The sequence below is a fragment of the Echinops telfairi genome, unplaced genomic scaffold (assembly GCF_000313985.2).
Source record: "Echinops telfairi isolate 266 unplaced genomic scaffold, ASM31398v2 ScPeMD7_7458;HRSCAF=8496, whole genome shotgun sequence".
Classification (NCBI taxonomy): Eukaryota; Metazoa; Chordata; class Mammalia; order Afrosoricida; family Tenrecidae; genus Echinops; species Echinops telfairi.
Genome location: NW_022111358.1, coordinates 47118028 through 47140270, shown reverse-complemented (window position 1 = coordinate 47140270; position 22243 = coordinate 47118028). Strand labels below are relative to the sequence as shown.

At 56.9% G+C, this 22243-nt stretch overlaps 1 protein-coding gene across 1 annotated transcript in view; it reads right to left on the bottom strand.

Annotated features, from left to right (window-relative positions):
- MGAT5B (alpha-1,6-mannosylglycoprotein 6-beta-N-acetylglucosaminyltransferase B) overlaps positions 1 to 22243 on the bottom strand; it is a 97522-nt gene that overhangs the window by 41117 nt on the left and 34162 nt on the right. The window contains exons 2-3 of the mRNA XM_045299511.1: positions 18257 to 18369; positions 8431 to 8578 (exon numbers count right to left, since the gene is read on the bottom strand). Coding sequence (XP_045155446.1) covers positions 8431 to 8578; positions 18257 to 18369 — 261 coding nt within the window. The remainder of the gene's footprint in view (positions 1 to 8430; positions 8579 to 18256; positions 18370 to 22243) is intronic.

Below are 22243 nucleotides of genomic sequence, written 5' to 3'. Positions count from 1 at the left end.
TCGGAGTGGCAGGTGGTCTTGAACTGCTGATCTTGTGGTTAGCAGCCCAACACGCAACCCCTACACCACCAGGGCTCCTTATGCAAAGGGGGTGGTGGTGTCAGCATTGACCGAACCAGAACCAAAGCGGCAGTCACTACGGAGCCAAATCTGACTCATAGTGCCCGCACGCATGCTGGAGCAGATGGTTCCACAGGGCTTTCGCCGGCTGTTTATCTCCAAAGCAGATCACCAGGCCTTTCTTCTGAGGCACCCCTGGGCGGGCTCGAACCTCCCACCTTTTGATGAGCAGCTAAGCACATTGCCTATTTGCACCAGCATATCGTAGGTGCTCAGTATACTCCTGCCTGACATCCTCCTGTTCCCTAAACCCAGGTTGCCCACATGTACACACACACACACACACACACACACACCGCTCCCAAGAGGAAGCCTATGTCCCAGACCCCACTTCCCAGCAGAGCCCTCTTCCTCTTTGAGATCCTGCAGAGCTGAGCTGCCAGCAGAAGCGATTTTGCAAAAACCCACTCCAAACCCGGGCTTTAAATAGCACTTGTAGCATCTGTCTGATCTCGAAGGTTCGCCACGTTCGAAACCGGAGCCCTGTGTGGCGGCAGCATCACTATTATTACCCTGGACTCAACATTGGCTGCCGCACAGTGCTTGCGATTTCCAAACAGTGTAAGCTAAGCTTTCTCTCCCCAAGCAGCTTTGAAAAAAAAGACAGTGAAAGTAGACGCCTGGAGGCCTCGGACTGCAGCCCAGCTGGGAGCTGGGAAATGCCTAAGTGAGGGAACCAGCCAGAGCTTGTGAGAAAGAAGAGAGGAGGTGAGGGCAGGGGAGGAGGGAGGAGAGAGAGAGAGAGAGAAGAGAAATGACAGAGAGAGACAAGCTGGTGGGGAGACCAGATGTGGGTCAGGGGACCCAGAGGCCCAGGTGGTCAGGATCTGGCTGTTTGGGGTGGGGGTTACCGAGCAGAGATCGGAAGGGGTTACCAGGCACTAGGAGCTGTTCGGGACGGGTGGGTTGGGAGCTCAGGGGTTGAGGATTTTCATAGGGGTCAGGGGCCAGGATTTCCAGAGGACTCATCTTCCCCTCAGATCCAGGAGGTACGTATGGTGCTGGTGCGATATTTTTGGGACTCACATCCCCCCCAAATGGTCTTCATTTCTTTACAAATTGGAGAGAAAAAAAATAGGTCTGTGAGTCCGAGAGCGGCTTTGGTTGGTCAGGCTGGAGGCTCCGTCTCTGTATCTTTATGCAGACGGGTTGTGCCCGCATAGCAGGGCCAGCTGGCAGGGCTCTCCTAGAGGGTGAGGTGCGGAGGGGGTTCTGGTAGCCACACCATGGGACTGCTAACCACAAGGTTAGCAGTTCAAATCCACCAGCTGCTCTGCAGGAGAAAGACTGGGCTTTTTACTCCTGAAATAGATTTCCAGCCTCGGACAGAGTTCTCTGCCCTCCAGGGTCACCGTGAGCTGGAGTGGACTCGATGGCAGTGGGTTTGAGGGGCTCTGGTGGGCTATGGAGTGGAGGTCATTCCCGAGAAGGACAGTCGACTAGCCAAGAGGTCTTGACTGCTCTGAAAGGCCCCGGAGTCTGACAAGACAGAGGGCCAGCGGGAAGGAAGAAGCCCTCCGAGGGGCGGACCGAGGCAGTGGACGGAGCTCACAGCAATGGGTCCAAGCCCACCCACATGCCTGTCTCTGCTGTTGCAGGTGGGCCGCCATGAGGCTCCGTACACGCCCACCATACACTCTGTGTCAATCCGCACCCTTGAATGTGCGGATAATGCCTTTCTGATGCGGCCCGTTGTCCAGCTATCTGACACGGTTCCACGATGTGCAGTGGCTAAGCCCTCTGAAGGGGACGGCCCACTCGTTGTTCAGTCTGTTCTCAGTCTGGAAGCTCCACTGGAACTGGCTCCCCTTGGAGCTGAATGAAGGTGCAAGTGTGTACAGGGTCCCATAGGGGAGAGAGGAGGGTGGAGTTCCCAGTGTGTGTGTGTGTGTGTGTGTGTGTTCCCCCCAGGTGTGCTGGCCAGCCTGCCTGCCTCTCTTTCTGCGCTCAGGTGGCCCCGAGTGTGAGGGGTGACCCTCATGCCCGTCAGCTGGATGGTGAGAAGTAGCATGAGGTCCACACCCAGCCCACACCAACGGATGTGACCTGGAGGTGACCGCCGAGGCCAGCCAGAGGTCCACAGAAACACTGCAGGCCATGCTGGGGGCTCTGGGACGAGAGCTCTCAGCCTGACGTCTGGGGGGATTGGAGCTATGCCAGCAGACAGCTGTGACTATGCGACAGATCCTAGCAGAAGCAGAAGTGTGGACACCACAGACCACCCCGCCCGTCATGGGGTCCTGGCCTGGACCCTCTGCCAGCTCTACCAGCAAGGCTGAAGGGATGACGCCGGCTGCTCACGGCTGGTCACCACTTCCCCTGGAACCATGCACCCTGGACACCGGCTCGCTTCAGGACAAACCCCCCACGCCCTCCCACAGCTTATCCCCACAAGGTAATAGGCTGTATGGCCCTCACTCCCCTGGCTCCAAGCTCCCCAGACGCCTCGGGAAGGAGGTTTAATTTCCAGTGCCTGCCGTGATTGATGAGGCTGCATTCGATTACCAGGGTATTGATCTCCCCGCAGCTGGCCAGTGAGCTTGCTGGGAGTCGTTATTTTATTATGAAGTCGACCGCCTTCCTTTTCCAGCCCAGACACGGGGACCCCGGCTCGGGCTCGGACTCTGGGCCCAGAGAGGAGACGGAGTCTGTGTGTGTGTCTGCAGCACATATGCAGACATACACACACATACATACACACACACCATGGGGCATGGAACCACCGCCACACCCCCACGCTCCACCAGCATCCACTCTCCTGATGTTTTCACTACTCCCCTCTTGTTAGCGCCACACACCCCCCACTCCTCCTGAGCCCCCCTGCCGCTGCCATGGGAGAGGGTGGCCATGACACAGCTAAGTCAGAGCAGAGGACAACTCTGCCTGCACCTGAACACCTGAAGGTACTCGTTCACACCATAGGGAAAGGTGGTTTGTATTTACGAGTTGAGCAACTAACTGCAAGGTCAGCAGTTCGAAAACACCAGCTGCTCTGAGGGAGAAAGATGAGGCTGTAAGGAGTTAGTCTTGGAAGCACACAAGGGCAGTTCCACCTTGCTCCCTAGGGCTGCTATGGTCAGAATCCACTTGATGGTGGTGAGTTTTTTTTGTTTTTGTTTGTTTTACTATGTAAAATAAACAAGCCCTGGTGGTGCTGTGGGTTAGGCGCTGGGCTGCTAACCTCAAAGTATGTGGTTCAAACCCACCAGCCACCCCTCAGGAGAAAGACGAGGCAGTCTGCTCCCATAAAGGTGTATGGTCTTAGAAACCCTGAGGATCCGCTCTGCCCTGTCCTATAGGGTCGCTCTGCACCGAGATCTGCACTGGGTTTGTTTGGGGGTTTTTACATGTAAACCACAGGGCCCAGAGGCACCAAGGGCTCCACAGCTTGGGCTCAGTCTTGGGTCTGACCAGTGTAGAGGCGGGCACTTAGAGCACCCCCAGCGGCCCCACCGGCTATCCAAAGGAAAGCCTGGTGGCCGCTTTCCTAAAGAAATCCCGGGAAGCTCAGCTCTCTCTTCTTGGGACGCTCGGGGTTGAGGGAGCCGGATGAGCTTGGCAGCATCGAGCGAGTGTCTACAAATACACACGTACGCGCACTTCACGTGGTTCTTGTTTTTATAGCTACTCCTGTCTGGTGCCTGTGGCATCGGTGGAAGGGAAGGCCTGGTCATCCCCCAGATATGCAGACGGCACAGCCCGGTGAGCAGGGCTTGAGGCTCTTGCTGAGGAAGATCAGCCTTCGCTCCGTACCAATTGCAGCTGAATGTAAAGAAGACAAAATCCCCCAACGGGGCCAATCCGCAACGTGGTGATGACTGGCGAAGACGGAAGGGGTCAAGGATGTTCACGCTCACAGGGCAGCCATGGAGCGATGGAAGGGCGCGTGGCGTTGGGCCGAGCTGCTGCTGCAGGAGAACCTCATCAGCGTGTTGAAGAGCGAGGATGCTACTTTGAGGGGTGGGGTGCACCCGGCCCAGGCCATGGTGATTTCAATCCAGGCCTGTGAAAGGGGCTGTCGAACAAGGAAGGGTGAAGAAGAATCGGTGCATGTAAGCTGCGAGGGGGCGAAGAACGTGGGAAGCGCTGCGGGTGGGCTCCTCCTGAAAGAGCAAACAGCTGTCGTGGACGAAGCACAACCAGCGTGCTCCTCAGAGGCCAGGATGCAGGGACTAGGTCTCACGTCCTCTGGACTAACGTTGGGACAGACAACAGCCCCTGGAGGACATCCTGCTTGGGGCGGCGTAAAGAAGACCTTCAACAAGACGGGTTGGCACCGTGGCTGCTGCCCAGGCTCGCGCAGAACAATTGTGAGGCTGACGCAGGACCGGCCGTTTCTTTCTCTTGCTCACTGGTCGCCGTGGCAGCGAATAGCAATATTGTATCTGTTGGTTTGTCCACGGTTATATGCTTACTTAGACCAGGGGTTCTCAACCTTCTAATGCCGCGACCCTTTCATACAGTTCCTCATGTGGTGGTGACCCCCCAACCACAAAATTAGTTTCGTTGCTACTTCATCGCTGTCATTTTGCTACTGTGATGAATCGGGTGACCTCTGTGAAAGGGTCATTCAGTTCCCAAAGTGGTCTCGACACACAGGTTGAGAATAGCAGATTTAGACCCACCTGTCCTCCCAGTGACATGGGTGCTGCTGGTAGACTTGGGTGGGGACTGGGGTGGGATGGGGAGAGTGATTCCCCAGGGGTCTGTGTGTCAGTCAGCAGGAGGCTGGGGAGGGGAGGCACCAGGAAGGGTCCCGGTTAAATCAGCTGTCCGCTCAGTACTAGAAGACAAGCCTCATTCAAGCAGGCGGGCTAGAGAAGCATTTTCGAGTTTTTAAAGAAAGCTGATGTTCCCCCCCCCACAATGGGAAAAAGGAGCTCATTTCCTGTCCCGAAGACAACCCGGTTGATGGATCTCCTTTCTGCTTCTGCTCCGCGCTGTTATCTATTTTGACTGGGTTTTATACAGCTGTTAAGGTGACTCTATTTATAATGACATCACCTGCTCTTTCCACATGAAGATCCCAGCGTGGCCTCATAAATGTGCCACTTAGCGTCAAACCCCCCGGGGGGAGGCGCTGTCAGCGATCTGACTGCTCGCTCCCCCTCTGCGCAAACTGCCTGACACTGGAGGTGGCCCTGCAGGGACTTGCTGGAGAGGATGATCAGGCTGAGGGAGGGCCAACCCCGGCTTCTAAGACCTCTCCCCACGTAGCAGCCTGCCACTCCATGCCCTCCACCGCCCTCCACCAGCAGCAGACACATGAGACTCCAAGGCCAGCCTGCTTGGAGCGCAGACAGACAGCACTGGCAGGGAATCACCCCCCCTGCCCTCTCACGCCACCCCTACGTCCGACCCGCATCTCGCCAACAGCCCCGAGCCAAGTCCACTTTCCATCCAGTCCATTCTGACTGGTAGTGACCCCTCTACAGGTGCCTGAGGCTCCACATCTCTCTGGGAACAAACAGCCTCATCTGTCTTCCACAGGGCAGCTGGAGAGTTTGAACCACTGACCTTGTAGTTAGCAGGCCAAGAGGCACCAACACGGCTCCTCACCCCTCCCCCTTCTTCTCTCCTTGGCCCCCACCCTCACCCCCACCCTATCCCTTCCTGCAACCACCCAAACCAAGCAACCCCGTGGTCATGAAATCAATTCTGACGCATCAGCTTCTATCAGGATAGATCTGGTTGGCGCTCTGGCCGTCCACCGCACTGCCGGCATTCTTCGCCCGCACCGTCATTCCCACGCATCAATCCTCCTTATCTACCGTCCAGCTTCTTCACGCTCAGGAGAAATAGCTACGCCAAGCCCCCACTATCAGTCATCTCCGCTGGTGGAGAGAAGTCCCCGGGGGAATTTCAAAGATGGTCTCCTATCTGGCTCCAGGACGTATCACTGCAAGGCTGTTTTCATCACATGCGCCTTCCTAAGGCTGTGTTCTGGGCGTTGACTGAGGCAAAGGCTACGACAATTTGGACGTGGATTGCAGACACATCAAGAACACCAACATCCTCACCGCTGGGACCCACGAGCAACATCATCCCGAAAGGAGGCAAGGCAGATTTCGTCAGAGTTCATTTCTGACTTGGGGCTACAATCGACACCCCCACACACACACCCGAGGCAGCAGTGGAGAAAGCAAATGGTGCACTGCCGTCAGGCACACCTGCTGCCCATTGAAGCGAGGAGGTCACTGTGAGCCCAGGCATGGTATCTCCGGTCACCTCCCACAACATGACACGCAAGCTGAGCCACAAATAGGAAAGGACGCCGAAGAAGGGATGCATCGACTTCCGGTGTCGGCCAAGACTACCGAGTTTACCAAGGACTGCCGGAAGGCCGAGGAAGAAGCAGAGCCAGGTGCTCTGAGAAGTAAGGACGGGAGGCTTCATCTCACGTCCTTCAGACATGTCCTCGGGAGAGACCAGTCCCTGGAAAAGCGTGTCATGCGTGGTAAAGGAGCACGCGACCCTGCGTCCACCAGAACAAGCCGCCACGCCGTCCTCTCTTTCGCTGTCCCCCTACCAAGCACGACGTGCTTCCCCAGGGACTGGTCTCTGCTGATAACAGGCCCAGAGTAGGTGACACAAAGTCTCACCGTCCTCTCTTCTACGGAGCGTCCTGGCTGTACTTCTTCCCAGCCAGTTGCTTGTGTGTCTGCAGTCCACAGTACCTGCAGGATTGTCTGCCAGCACAATTCAAATGGAAGCTTTGGTGTTGTTTGGAGCGGGGGTGGGGTCTGCAAAATAGAGGAAGACCCTCAAGAAGATGGATTGACACAGTGGCTGCAACAATGGGCTCAAGCAAAGGACCGGGCGGTGTGTTGCTCTGTAGTTTGAATAGATGGGGTCCCAAGATCAGCAGTTCAAAACCACCAGCTACTCCATGGGAGAAAGATGAGGCTTCCTCCTCCTGGAGAGTTTGTGTCAGGGGAGGTGTGAGTCCCCAGCAGAGCCTGCCCTCCCGGAAGCCAGAGACAAGTGTCCCTGAAATGCAGGCTCTAGCCCTGGGGTCTGATGGCTCAGTTGCTCACTGATAGATGGTAGCTATTTCCTGGGATGGAGCTGGGAGGTGGAGAGGGCTGGGCTCCCCGTTCCGGGCTGCCTCCACCCCCAGGAACAGATGGAGGGCAGGAAAAGGGCAGAGAGGCAGTGACTGTACTGACTGACAGTTGTGCCCCAGTCCAGGGCGGCAGCCAGGCCAGCCATCTGCCTGACCCTCAGCTCTGCCACCCACAGTGTGTGTGTGTGTGTGTGGGGGGGGGGGCAGCTCACGGAGAGCCAGGCGCCCTCTGCCAGCCTGACCTTGGACAGCAGTCAGGGCCAGAGGCAGCAGTACTGCCTGGGGGCAGACAGGGAGCGGATTGGATCAGAGAGGGGCGGGGGCTGGATCAGAGGGGAGGCACCCTCACTGAGGGAAAAGTACTGGTGTCCTATGAGCATCCCAGCGCTGGAGCCCCCCAGCGTCTTCTCTTTACTCAGTCTCGGCCACTGCCTCATCGCTGTCCCTCTGTCCACCCCACTGGCCTGGCCTTCACACAGCAATCAAATGCATCTGTCCTGGAATGTGCCCCTTCCGTGCTGGAGACCCAGGTTCGATCCCCCGCCAATCAAGGCCCCTGATGTGTGGCCACCGCCACGCATCTGTGAGCGAGGCTTTCACGTGGCTGTGAGGCAAAACAGGTTTCAGCGGAGCTTCCAGACTGAGAGACTAGGAAGAGACCCGGTGATGGACTTCCAAGCACCAGTCCAGGGAAGCCCTGTGGATCACAAGAGTCCCATCCTGCTGGGCGTGGGGTCACCGTGAGCTGGGGCCCACTTGATGGCAGCAAATAACTAGAGCGTCCCCCCTGTGGTTTAAAACCCGGTTGGCTCCCAGCAAAGTGGCCGCCTCCACGTGGCCTCACCCCCCACCCCTGCTCTGCCATCTGGGCCTTCCTATTGTTTCTCTCTGCCAGCATGTCAAGCTTATTCCCACCCCAGGGCCTTTGCATGTGCTGTACTTCCACCTCCTGCAGAGTGTTAGTGCGTGTGCGTGCGTGCACGCTTGTGAGAGAGGAGAGAGAGACCCCAGCAATGGGAGGGGCCTGCATCTACTCCAGGGGGGCACCCGTCTGCAGGGAAAAGCAGTACAGGGGCCTGTGATGTTTTAGTTACAGGGAAATGGGGGGCCTGCAGATGTGAGAGGAACTTCCTGGCACATGGGTGGTGTGACTGCATGATCCTCTTGCGTTCAATATTCCCGCAGAGGAAAGACCCTCGGGGCTCTGAGGTGCATCTCGGGGCGCACAGCTCATGGCCGCTCACCTGTCCAGGGCCAGGCGCCCGTCGCCGGCCCCCCGGTGCAGCTCGCTGCTGTTCTCCAACCGGGCCAGTGCGTCCATGCGTCTCACCATCATTTCCAGCAGGTCACTCATCTTGCGCAGCACACCGCGGGACTCCAGGCCGCCGGTCACTGCGGGTACAGCGGGCAGTCAGGGGCAGCCTGGGGCAGCGCAGACCCCGGTCCCCACCCCAACTGCTGCTTAAGCTGAGCAGGCCTCAGTTTTGCCTGGTATAGAGTGGAGCTGTCTTGGGCCCTGGGAGACCCTCGGAGTCCCTAAGCCCTCAAGGCCCCCAACGCCAAACTCCACGTGGGGCTTCTAGATCACCCACCCAGATCAGCCTTTCAAAACCCCCTCCACATTCCTCACACATCAGATCCAAACACGCCGCAGTCTGAGCGGTTATAAAAGGAGGAAACATGAAATTAAAACGGACTTAAATTCTTCTAGGACACACAAGCTAGTTTCCACAAATTTTTTTTAACGATCAATGGATAATCATCAGGAGAAATGTTTAAAGAAGAACCCCTTGCCCAGGCTGCTAACACTCAGATTTCCGAGCCCCAGTCGGGCCGGGCCCGTGCGGGTCTCCAGGGCCCAGGACCAGGGAAGCTGCACACTGCTCGCCCTCCATGATGCTGAGCCTCTGGACGGGTTGAGAGCCCGCACCCAGGGCTCGGCCTGGTCGCAGCAGACTGGGCAGAGAGAGCTGACTGCCGCTGTCCAAGAAGACTACAGGTAGAAGGTTTGGGGGCTGGAGAAAGAGGGTCACAAAGGAGGAAGGGAGAACACTGCCACCACCCACCCCAAGCCTGAGGGTAGACTGGCTAAGGGTCTCCCCACAGCAATGCTGGGGAAGAAGGAAGAGTTAAAGCAGAACTCAAACCAGGTGTAATGGGAAATCTCAGTGTCTCATCCCACGATGTGTAAGTGGCTGGTGGTGTCCTGGGTTACACCTTGTGCTACTAAACACAAGGTCCGTGGTTCGAAACCACCAGCTGCTCTGTGGGAGAAAGACGAGGCTTTCTGCTCCCATAGAGAATGACAGTCTCGGAAACCCACCGGGCAGTTCTACCCTGTCTTCTAGGGTCTCTATGGATCAGCACCGACTGGAAAGCCGTGAGGGAGGAAGGCTCCATGAAGGTGACCCTCCTGCCCAGCCCCTGAGCCAGACCACGGCCCATGCCCCCCTCATGCCCAATGACCGGCTGTAGAAAGCCGGTTTGAGTCTCTTGGTTCCTAGTTCTGGCCAGGCCAGGGCTCCCCGGGGCCCAGGCAGCACCCTTCTCTCTGTGGGAGCTGAGGGTGCCCGGAGCGGGAGGGGAGACAAAGATCTGTCAACCAGCCCATGCCCACCTTGGAGCCCTTTCACTTGCCCCCTTTCCAATGACCTGTCTGGTAGGTTTTACACGACCCCTTAGGGCAGTCCCGAGGCTCAGCTGCAGGCGCTGAGACCCCAACTCTGTGCACTGTCCACCCCCCAACAGCCAGCCTCTGACCCTGAAAAGTGAGAAGTTTGCAGAGGGCATGGCCAGGCTGCTGGGCACAACTCCAAACTGGGACACCACTCAGATTGTGGGTGCCGGGGGACACTGGGGCAGTGCAGGGGGCAGGCTGCATGACCCTGCCCTGGAGCGTAACTGCTCTGGGCTATGGCTGGGGTGAACCCTTCCCCCAAGGGGGAGCAAGACCAAGGCTGGGGAGACCCCCCCTAAAGTCAAGGCCTGTTAACCATGGTGGGGGGCCTCCCCTCTTCAGGTGGCAGGGCCCAGCCAGACCACCCAGCCTGGCCAGAGCCCCATCCCATAGGCATAGGGGCCCAGCATCACGGAGCGTGGCTCCCCAGCCCTGGGGGCTCCCCGTTCTAGCCCCCAGCCCCCCACCCCTCGCCCCTAGTAGGCTCTCCTGCCACCTGTGTCCCAGCCCCACTCGGGAGACAGCCAACAGCTGAGGGCTCTGTGAATGTGTCACCTCTCCTATAGGACCCAGTGGCCCTGAGAGAACCAAGCAGGGGCATCACCCTTCTGCCATGCGGGGTGGGCATTTGTGTCCCCACCCCGTAACCTCCACTCAGGGGATAACCTGTTGGGGCAAAGGGCTAAAGGGTGAGGGCACCATGTGTGAGGTTCGGCTGATGCAGGAGGCCAGCTGGAGAGGGGACAGGGTCCTGGGCTTCTTCAGAGACATCTGGGGGTCTGATTGTCCTCCTGGGGAGGGATTAAGCCAGCGAGGATGGGGAGCTTGAATGCAGGGGGCTTCGGGACCTCTGATGGTCGGTAAAGCACCCCACTCCCACTCCTCCATACACACAGAGTGGCCCTCAGGCCCTAGGCACCCCACCCCCACCCCCACCCCCACCCCCAGCTCCTTCCTGGCACCCAGGCTGCCTTTGGAAGCGTTGTGTGCTGTGCAGCATTCCAGAAGCCCCCGTGCCTCCCAAACACAGCCCTTGCTCTGTCCCAAGGACCCTGGGGGGCACCAGACACATCTTATGCCCAGAAGACACCAAAAGTCAAGATGGGTACCTGGGGGCAGACAGCTTTGCCCAGCCCGAGGCAGCCCCAGGAACGTCCCCACCAGCTGATGTCACCGCCTCGCTGGCTGGCTCGCCCCACCACACCCCTGGCATCCCCTAAACGGAATGGTATTGGATGTGAGGCCCTGGTCACCCGGCGCTCTCACCAGCTGGTGCCCCCTCCATATTCCCAGCATTGGGAGCCGAGAGACACATGGGTCTCCTTGCCACAGACAGGGCAGTGTCTGTCGCTCACTGCAGGCAGCTCTGTTTCTCTGAGACCCTCCCATCTGCCTGGCCCCTTCCTCTCCCGCCCTGGTCCCCAGGCACAGGACACACCTTATCGCTGGAGAAAGGAGGCGTTTTGTCTCCCCGCCCATGCACAGCCCCCTGGGGAGGCTGGCCATGGGTGTGGGGCTCTGGGCTCTGGGCTCTGGGCTCTGGGCAGACATATGGCAGACCCTTCCGACCCTGGCCCATCAGCAAAGGGCACGGCTCATGCTGGGATGAGCCTCCGAGCTGGAAGCATTTCTGCAGGAGTCTGGGCTCCGATCCTGCGATTGGTCCAGGAGGGAGGGCACAAGTGGCCGGTAGAGCACGGCCCAGTGGCCTCTGACCTCAACTCCTTCAAGACAAGACAGAGGAAGGGACAGCCACGTGCGCTCTGAGATGGAGGCCTGGCACCAGCGTCTTGTCATCGTCCCTGCAGCCGTGGTTGGAGAAAACGGGGGGACGCCCAGTAAAGGCAGGAGGCGGGAAGGGACACTGGGCCAGGAGCACACACGGGGCCTGACTGCAACAAGAGGGAAGGAAGGGAGATCTTCAGAAGGACCTGGTTGGGGATCGTGAGCCCACGCTGCTAACTGGTCTCCAACCCAAGCCCCTGCCCGGGTCTCTCCTGGGCAGTAGGTGCCCCATTGGTGTGCATGGGTGCGCCGCTTCTGACGCCCTGGTGATTTCTCCCCTGCTCCCGGTGGGGACCTCCCCGAGAGCACAGGGCACAGAGTGAGAGGCCCCTCACGATTTATCCCCAGGTGGCTACAGGCCTGACCACCAAGTTAGCCCCCAGCCCGAAGGGGGCCGAGAGTCCCCCCCAGGGGAGCTATAAGAGGCTCCCTCTCTCTCCAGGGCCTTCCCCTGCTCGCTCTCCACACCGCTGGCCACAGAGGACCCTCGGCCCTCTAAGGCCTGGAAGGAGAAGCCAGGCAAGCGGGTTTCTCATTCGTGCCCAGAAGGCCCTGGGGACTGCCCAGAGCATCACTTTGTTTCTTCTTGTTTTATTCTTCCCCACATGCCTGTGCTGGGAGCAGGGGTGGGGGGAAGTTCTTCTCCGGGTGCTACGTTGACCACCCCCACCCCGACCAGGGAGCCCCACTCCTGCTCTCTTTTCCAGGCACCAGGTGGGGACTGTTACTGCACTGTGCCCAGCAGGGTGAAGGACCTTCAGCCCACAGTGCAAAGTGCTCTGCAGGCCCAAGTGCCTGTCCCCCGGTGCCTGGCCCCTTCATCCCCCGTGCCGGTCCCCCCATTTCCTGTCTCCCAAATACCTGTCCCCCCAGTGCCTGGACCCCGAATCTCTCAGGGCAAGCAGTGAGCAGGAGAAGCTTGGAATGTCCCGTGCCAGACCCAGGGGGGCGGAAGAAAGGGTGTTTGGGGGAGGCCACCAGCGGGTATCAGGATCTCTGCCCGGGATGAGCAAGGAGGGGAAGAGGAGGAACACGCCGTGCAAAGACCTTCACTTCACGGCACATGGGGGGTGGGGGAGCCGACAACAATGACACTGCCGGGGAGACACTGGAAATGGCGAGTTGGGAGCAGGGGGAAACTGAGTCAGCGCCCGTTCCACCTGGCTCTGCGAGGGTCCTGTCCTTGTCCCTTCTCCCAGCTGCTACTTCCCTCGGCTAGGCCCTCCGTGCCCAGTCCAGGGGAACCGTGGGAAGCCAACAGACTCGGCCTTGGAGAAGCACGGCCAGGGACCTGGCGTCACAGCAGATCCGCCACTCAGTGCCCGAGACAGGCATGGGGACCAAGGGCGGGCTGCCGTGGTGGGTGGCCTCTGCATGACTGACATCCAACGCAACACAGCACTGTCCGGACCTGTGCCGCCCCGCACCACGGCGCTCACACCTGAGCCCGTGGCTGCAGCCACTGTGCCGATCCTCTCGTCCTTGCTACTGACCTTCAACTTGACTCCGCATGACAGCCTTCCGAAGGACTCGTTTCCTGAGGGCAAGGCCAGAGCAGTGCTTGGAGGCAAGGACGGCAAGATGTTGGCTCGCGTACTTCGGACATGTGGTCAGGAGAGACCAGTCCCTGGAGAAGGACATCGTGCTTGGTAAAGCGGAGGGGCAGCAAAAAAAGAGGCAGGCCCCCGATGAGATGGAGGGACACTGGTTACCACGATGGGCTCGGGGACAGGAACCACAGTGAGGAGGAGGCGGGGCCGGCAGCAGTTCCCTCTGTGGTGCACGGGCCGCTGTGGGTGGGCACCAACTGGCTGGCACCTGACAACATCATCAAGAGGCTGCCCTGAGGAGCCCTGGTGGTCTGCTAGGGGAAAGATAAGCCACTCCATCGACTCTCTCTTCCCTTAGAGAACTGCAGCCTTGAAAACCCACAGGCACAGTTCTCCTGAATCCCTATTGACTGGATGGCAGTGAGTGGGCGAATCTCTCCTGATCACATGTCCGAAGTACATGAGACCATCTCCCCAGCTTTGCGGCCAAGGGGCACTCTGCCCGTACTTCACCCCGAGAGGTTTGCTTGTTTCTTCACCGGCACCACAATTCAAACGCATCGAGTCTTCCTTGGTCTTCCTGTATCATCGTCCAAGGTTCAGGTGCATGGGAAGGAGCCCTGGTAAGGTCAACGGTTCAAACCCACCAGCTGCTCTTTGGGAGAAAGATGAGGCTGTCTGCTTCTGTAAAGATGTACAGCTTCTGAGGCGCCCATGGGGCATTTCTTGATCTCACTCAGTCCCATCGAGTCAATGTCGACCCACAGTGACCCTATAAGACAGGGCTGAAACTGCCCCCGTGGGTTTCCAAGACTGTAACTCTTTACAGGAGTAGATAGCCTCGTCTTTCTCCCATGGGGTGGCTGGTGGGTTTGAACTGCCGATCTTGTGGTTAGCAGTCCAGCATAACCTCTATGCCACCAGAGCTCCCTCCTCTATCCTAGAGGGTCTTCACTACGAGTCAACAAAAGCCCCAAAGCAGAAACAAGCTGGATGTCACAGCAGCAGAGGGGACGGCTGTCCAGGGAGGAGTCCCGCAGTGGACTGTCCCCTGGCTAGGAGGCCAGGCTAAGGGCAGCCGCACAGCCCACAACAGAGGGCCCTCACCAAGGCCAAACTGAGCGGGTGAAACCAGGCACAGAGAGGCACCCACAGAAAGTACAAACACGAGCAAAATCCCTCTAGGCCACTAGGAGCTGGAGTGGTGCCCACGGTGCCAGCCCCTGGGGGCAGTGGCTGGAGGCAGGTTCCAGGGGCCTTCGGGGTGCTGATGGCCTTGCTTCCCCATGCGGGTGCATGGACGGCTTCAGTTAGTGGATGTGATGTTTTAAGAAAACCTTTGGGCTGGTGAGACCTCAGGCAAGCTCTCTACCCTCTGTGGCCCTGCCTCTCTCTAGGACACTGGGGCTGGGCTGCCCAGTCCTCCTGGGACAGAGCTGCCCAGGGCTCCTATGGGGGCAGGAGATGGCTCCCACAAGTCCCTTATGTTCAGGGTCACCAGGCCCACCTATCCCAGGTTGGGCAGGGGCTACAAGGGAGAGAGGGGTCATGGACCCCTTTCAAGAAATAAGCCAAAGAATCTGCACCCAGCCACAAACCACCCTCCCCAGCCCCCCTCGCTATCTCTGGGACCCTGGACCTTTCTGGAAGCCCAGCTTCCTCTAGCCCTTGGAAGCAGCCCACCTTCCCAGTGGTGGTACCCAGGTGGCTTTAGCATCTCTCCCCCTCCTTCCTCAACCCCCCATGGCCTCCAGGACCACGCCCCCCACCCCCAGCCATTGTCCCTGGAGCCCATCTCCACCACACACTCCCAACCTCTGCCCTCCCTCCCCTGCCTCAGACCAGCACCTCCGCCACCTCTTCCCTGGCTCCCATTTCAGATGCAGCACCTCATTAAATATGCACGGAATCCCTACTGCCCAGGACACTCTGCAAGGCCCTTCGGTGTTGTCTTAACTCATCCCCAGACGATGACAACGGAGGCAGGTTTACTATCTGCTTGCAGAGGACAGAACCGTAGAAGAAGCAGCACTGAGAGTTTGACGTGGGATAAATCAGTCTCCTCTGACTTGAATGACTAATCAAAAGTGCCATTCCAAGCCAGTTGGGTGCAGCATAGCACGATGAAGCATGCAACTTTCCTCTAGCTCTTTAATGCCTCCTCCCCCTCCACTATCCTGACCCCAATTCTACCTTATAAATCTGGCTAGACCAGAGCATGTACACTGGTACAGATAAGAGCTGGGAATCCAGGACAGATAAACCCCTAAGGACCAATAATGAGAGTAGAGATACCAGGAGGGAAAGGGGAAGGTGGTGGGGAGAAAGAGGGAACTGATCACAAGGCTCAACATATAACCCCCTCCCTGGGGAACGGACAACAGGAAAGTGGGTGAAGGGAGACCGGTTCATGAGGGAGGGAGGGCCGGGGAGGGGGAAAATGAGTTGATACCAAAGGCTCAAGTAGATAGAAAATGTTTTGAAAATGATGATGGCAACATATGTACAAATGTGTTTGACACAATAGATGGATAGTGAGAAGAGCCCCCAATAAAATGATTTTAAAAAGAAAAAAGGAAAAAAAGGCTTTGATCAAATTGAATTACGGATTGTTATAATATCTGTAAGTGCTCCCAATAAAATGATTAATAATAAAAAAGTGACATTCCTTCCCAGCATGTTTGCCAGTTCAAAGAAATACTCGTTAGGTCAAAGGGACCCAACTGGTGATGAGATGCCAAAATGAGTGGACATGCAGGTTCTTGGATTGGGAGAGGCTGCTTGGTGCCCTCAGAGCATCCACCTTTGATGACCTGAGAATTTTTTCAGTGTTGGAGATAGAGGAGCCCAAGAACTGAGCCTCTCCATCTATCCATCCACCCACCAAACCACCTACCCACTCACCCATCCATTCATCTGTCCATCCATCCATCCATCTATCCATGCATCCATCCATCATCCATCCAACCATCTCTTCATTCACTCACCCACTTACCCATTTATTGATGCATCCATCCATTGATCCACTCATGCACTCATCCATCCATCCATCCATCCATCCATCCATCCATCTACTTACTCATCCACCCAACCATCTATTCATCCACCCACCCACTTACCCATCTATCTATGCAACCATCCATTGATGCACTCATCCACTTACTCATTCATTCATCTATCTATCCTTCCATCTATACATCCACCCACTTACCTATCTATCCATCCATTTACTCATCCACAAATCCATCCACCCACCCAACCCATCCACTTACCCAGTCACCCACTCAACATCCATTTATCCACCATTTACCCTTCTACATATTCATCCACTTACCCCATCCACCCATCCACCCTCCCACTTATTCAACCATCTACACATTCATGCATTCACCCATACTCCTACTTGCCCACCCATCTATGCAACCATCTATCCACTCACCATCCATCTATGAGGGGGTACCTTACCTCACCCTCAGGAAAAAGCAACAAAACAAAACAGAAAAAAGCTCCCCTGATGTGAGGGGGGTAGTACAATTGGAATTCATTTCACCAGGTCAGACTGCTAATCAAGCTTTCTATTTAGAGGTTCTGAAAAGATTGCATAACAGTGTGTGACAAAGAAGGCTTGATTTGTGGCAGATGGGGGACTGTTTTTTCCACCATGACAATGCACCTGCTTGTGTAGCCTTCTCAGTGCAGGAGTTTTTGGCAAAAAAAACCCAACAACAACAAACAAAACAGCATCCCTCTCTTGCCCCACACACCTTACTCACCTGACCTCGCTCAGTGTGACTTCTTTTTGTTTCCGTGAATAAAGAAGGGCATGAAAGGACAGAGATTTGATGACATAGAAGAATTGAAGACAAAAACGAGGGAGGTACTGTCAGCCATGCAAACAGATGAGTTTTGAAAAATGCTTCCAAGAAAGTGGAATCGCCGATTTGACAAATGTATTAAGTGTAATGGAGAGTACTTTAAAGGTGACAAATTTGCTTTATAAAATTAAAAAAAAATTAATACATAGCTTTGAAAAAAAATCCAGGTTTTTTGGGTACTCCCTCGTATATCCACGCATCCATCCATCCACCCACCCTCTGACCCATCCGCCCATCCATCACCTACTGATCCATCCACTTGCATCCATGTATACATCCATCCATTCACCCACTTGTCCATCTATCATGTACATGTTCATCTCCTCATCTATTCATCTCTCATCCACCCAACCATCCAACTATCCATCCTTACAACATCTACGGAGCCTCTCTGGACAGGATAGACTTCAAAAAGAGACTCTTCCAGAGGGGCAGGAGAAGGTCCACAGAGTCAGCCTTCTGAACAGCCCCTGAAGGCCCATTTGCCTCAGTCCTCACTACCCTGTTTCCCCTTCCCATCCAAGACAAGAAGGGCCTGCGTGGCACAGCTCCCAGGGCCTGGCATGGTCTCCGCCCCTCTTCAGGCAGGATGAGCTTCAGGGAGAAGTCTCAGGCTCACCTCACCCATGCCATGAACTGTGCTGGGAACCTCCATGTGTGAGCTCAACCAAACCGGCCCCAGATGGCCTTCGCGCTCCCTTCTCTGTCCAGCCAGGGCGCACGGCTCCTTCGTGTGAACCAGCATGCAGGGCCCAAAGGCCATGCCCTGAACCTCTACTCGCTACCCTGCAAGGATGATGTAGGCAAGGAACCACAAAGGACTGAGCAAGCCCGGTCCCCGGAGTGCGGAGATAAAGCGAATGAGCCCAAGCCAGGCCTGCCCTCTTGCCTCCTTCTGCACCCACTGCCTGAGACTGAGAGTCTCAAAGAGGTGGGTGTCATATCCAGGGACCCCTGCCCTAGAGAAACAGCAAGGCAGCCTCTTCTGATGCCTGCAGACCCTGGGAATCCAGACCAGAGGACAGACACCTGAGTGACCAGAGCGAGCTCTAGAGATAACATAGTGTGTAAGGCCATGCAGCGGGGCCACGTCCACCCTGAGACAGCAGACCCCATACAGAGGGTCTCCATGTGCCAGGCTCAAAGGCACACACACCCACATCCCCTTCCTCCACCGAGATACCTTCTGTGCGGATGGTGAAGGGTGAGTCCCCCAGGCGCCGCGCCGAGAACTGGCCTCCCAGAGATGTCATCAGGAAGCAGAGGGTGAAGAAGCCGATGCCCAGGACAAACAGCCTGCAGAGGGACAGGGCAGCTCAGCTTCACAGCGTCACACACACTCCTTCCTGTCTGGGGGGTGGGCGCCATAATGGTTTTGAAGATGGATAGATGGCTGGATGGGTGGAAGGAATGAATGTATGGGTGGATGGCTGGCTGAAAGGTGGATGGATGGATGGATGGATGGATGGATGGATGGATGGATGGATGGATGGATGGAACAAATGGATGGGTGGATGGATGATGGATGGGTAAGCAAGTGAATGGATGTGATAGTTAAGGTTTATTGTGCCAACCTGGATGATAAACACATATGGGATTAATTGAAGGGCAGAGAGATAAATGGCTTGGTAAGCCTCATCTTTCTTGTTTCTCTGGTCTGTTGTTCTCTGATGGTCTGACCCATGTGCGGCTGCCTTAGCTAGTTCTTTGCCTCAGCTGGCAAGGCTCACTTCCTGCAAGACATGCCTGAGGAGAAGCCACATGGACCTACCCTAATGCAGCCCTGGGTGCTGGAGCAGCCGTGTGGAGACCCCTGCCAGTGCTGAGATGTTTACACGATCACTGATTCGGCTTTCCTCCTGCAGTTGGCGACATTGTGTGTGTTTCGTGCATTTGAGGAGGACTTTGTAGATTGGTGTCAGACATATGGGCTAATGTTGGACTTATGGGTCTGGACAGCCCTGGGTTGGAATGCTTTCTTAATGTATACTTACCCTTTATATAAACCTTTCTCGTAAAATATGAGTGTCTATGAATTTTGTTTCTCTAGTCTACCCAGGCTAACATAACAGGTAAATAGGTAGATGGGTGGATTGGTAGGTGGTTGGTAGATAGATGAATCTGTGGATGGGCGATGGGAAATGAAGGAAATGAAGGAATAGGGGGTTGAGCTGGACCCAGGAGGTTTCTCACCACCACCGTATAAATTAGGGTCAACTACGAGAAACTGGCCATGAACCGCACACAAAACGTGAAGGGACATCACACACATTTGTGTGGATACCAAATGGTATCCAGTTGGGACCATTTCAACTTTGAGATGGAGCTTAATTCATTTCAAGCAGAGTTCTCAGAGCTGGGTCCCCAGGCCAGCACCATGGGCATCACCAAGGAACTTGTTAGACATGCATCTCTGGGCCCGAGCCCAGACTCCCTGAATCTGATATGCTGGGGGCATGGGAACAGGCAGCCTGTGCCGTAAGGAGCCTTCCAGGGGGTTCTCAGACACACACAGGTTTGAGAAGGGCTGGCACAGATGGAAACAGCAGGGCCTGGTGCCAGCCAGAGGGCACTAATTGGTCAGACAAGACCCACCTGGAAGCCATCCATCACCTGTGCACACAGGCATTGTGGCTCAAGCACCGTGCACCCTCATGCGCTTCTCCTGATCTGTGCGCTGGAGGTCTCTTCAAGGGGGGGCCCCAGTGTCACTACATGGTAGGATCTATAAGTGCAGGGCCCTTCGGTGCCCACCAGCTTCCTAACATACATCTTCAGCTGGGCACACGGGAGGTTGCAGCCTGCACCACCCAACTAGGCCAGAGAGCTGACCAAATCGCCTCTGTACTGAGTACCCAGAGAGCAAGATCCACAATGGTGGCCTAGCCCAGCCCCGCTCGCAATAAAACTGGGTCCTTGTCCCCAGCCTGGAGACCTGAGCTCCCCAGCATGGGGGGCGGGGGGATGAGAGGAGGTGACCCTAGTAGGACTTTCATTTAAGACCTTGATGGGCTGGCAGGGCTGGAAGGGGAGGCCCCCAGTCCCACCCTCACAGGCTAGGGTGAGGAACCTCATCTCCCATGGGCCATGCTCCCCAGGGAAACCCTCCTGCCCTCCACCTCCACCTCCACCCCCACCCCAGGCCGACACTTGTTTGCATCTTTATGCAAGACTCCAGTTCTACATTTTAATCTCCATTATTTGAAACTGGCAAAGCAGTATTTAATTAAAATTGGGGCCATTAAAGAAAACACATAATTGCAGAAGAAAATAAAAGCACAACAAAATTCCCAACCCATAGTTAAAGGAAGCCGTTAGAAAATGAAGTCGGAGTGGGGAAAGGACCCCAAAGCCAGGAGGGGACTCTCGGGGTGTCCACCCCCCCCAAAATGTGGGCTTCTCATGGACCATGCTCCCAGCAGGCTGGAAACCAGGCTCCTCCGGCAGAATGGTGCCTCACCTCACCGGGACCCCCACACCGCAGTCCACCAAGACCCGGGCATTCCCAAAATGATGTCAGGGGAGTAGCAGGGCAGCAGAGGCGAAGAGTGGTCCCACACCCAGGGTGACTGCAAGGTGACCATCAGCTCTCTGTCCTCCAGCTCAGGGAAACAACAGAAGCCGTCCCACTGGAATCTAGTGTCCTTCCTGAGAATCCTCCTGCCCCCAGCTATGGGGCTACATTGGAGACGAGGGCCTGGACAGTTGGGGTCCAAAGATCTGCTGGGAACCTTGGCCTATTTCTCTTGCCCAGCACCCCTAACCCTGCAAGTTGGTGCCCCCACTTCCCTAGGATTTGAACACCCCCCTAAACACCTCATCTGTTGGACCCAAAATCATGGAGTCCAGGGTCCCCCAAAGCAGCTAGAGGGTCATTTACAGACATGTTGAAAGGGGCCCATCTGTCTATAGACCCTGTGTCACAGGATGACAAACCCATAAGGCAGGAGCCCAGCCGGTCCTGCAGACTCTGAAGCTGGGGACATGATTGGCGTCCCAGACTCCTGTCTGAAGGGGACAGCACTGGTGCCTGTGGGTCACCTGGCAGCCAGAGGAGACTGAACAGAAGCCAAACAGCTACAGAACTTGGGAGGGAGCTTCTATGCAACTCCACAGGGGATGCGGATCCTGCCTGTCGTGAAGAGCAAGAGGGGAGCTGGGAGCTGTCCATGGTGGAAGCTGGCCAAGGTACAAACACTGCCCTGGGAGACTGAGTGGAGCAGCTCTGGGCAGCGGCCAGACCTGGACAGCCATGCAGACAAGCTGTGGGAGATAAGCAAGGTCCCCTGGGCTGTCCCTGAGGGCCAGGATCCCAGGGTTCCCCTGGAGCGGCAGGCTCTTTCCAGAGACCTGTCCTGTTTCCCATGAAAACCCTAAGGCAAGGGAGCTGATCACCGGCCCAGGGCTCTGACCCAGCCTGACCCTGCTGCCCCAGGAGGCTGCCTCCTCTCTCTGAACAACGGGCCCAGCCCCTGAGCCGGGCAGGTGAGGCACAGGACCACCCTCCCAGTCTGGAGAGGAGAGACCAGTGGGGCTCTGGAAGGGACAGGGTGGGGAAGTGGAGGGGAGGCTGGAACCAGAGGGGCTCCCACCTACCCTCTCTGTGACCACACTTCGGGCGCCTCCTGGGGGCCACTCCCCCACCCAGCAGGCTCCGTCTGGTCCTCTGGACTCCACCTGTGGCCATGTCTGAAGCAGTCACTAGCCCAATGTGCCACCCCCAAGGAAAGCACCTAGCCAGAACCCCCTCCCCAGCTCCATGGAGAAGGGCCCACTGGGCTCAGGGTCCCAGGGTGGGGAGTCTCCAGCTACATCCACCCAGCACGCCCTGCCCCCTAGGTTCCCACTGGCCCAAGGGAGCCTCAGTCTAAGGGGCCCTCCCACTGAGGACTGTTGCCCCTCTGTTAGAATCAAGCGAAGGTGGGGAGCCAGCGGGGGCGGGCAGACTGACCCAGAGCATTAAACGCCAGTGGGGTGCCCGGGACTCCAACTTGGCCACCGGGTGGGGTGGTCCAGGGTGGGGAAGACCCTCAGGAGCGCTGGCTGGGCCACCTCCAGGCAGGCCACAGTCTGAGTCGCTCGGCCCCTATCGCCACCTTCCATGTCCTCACCAATCTGGATCAACTCGGGGACCCCACCCCAGAAGCGCAGGCCGCTCCCCTGGCGCCCC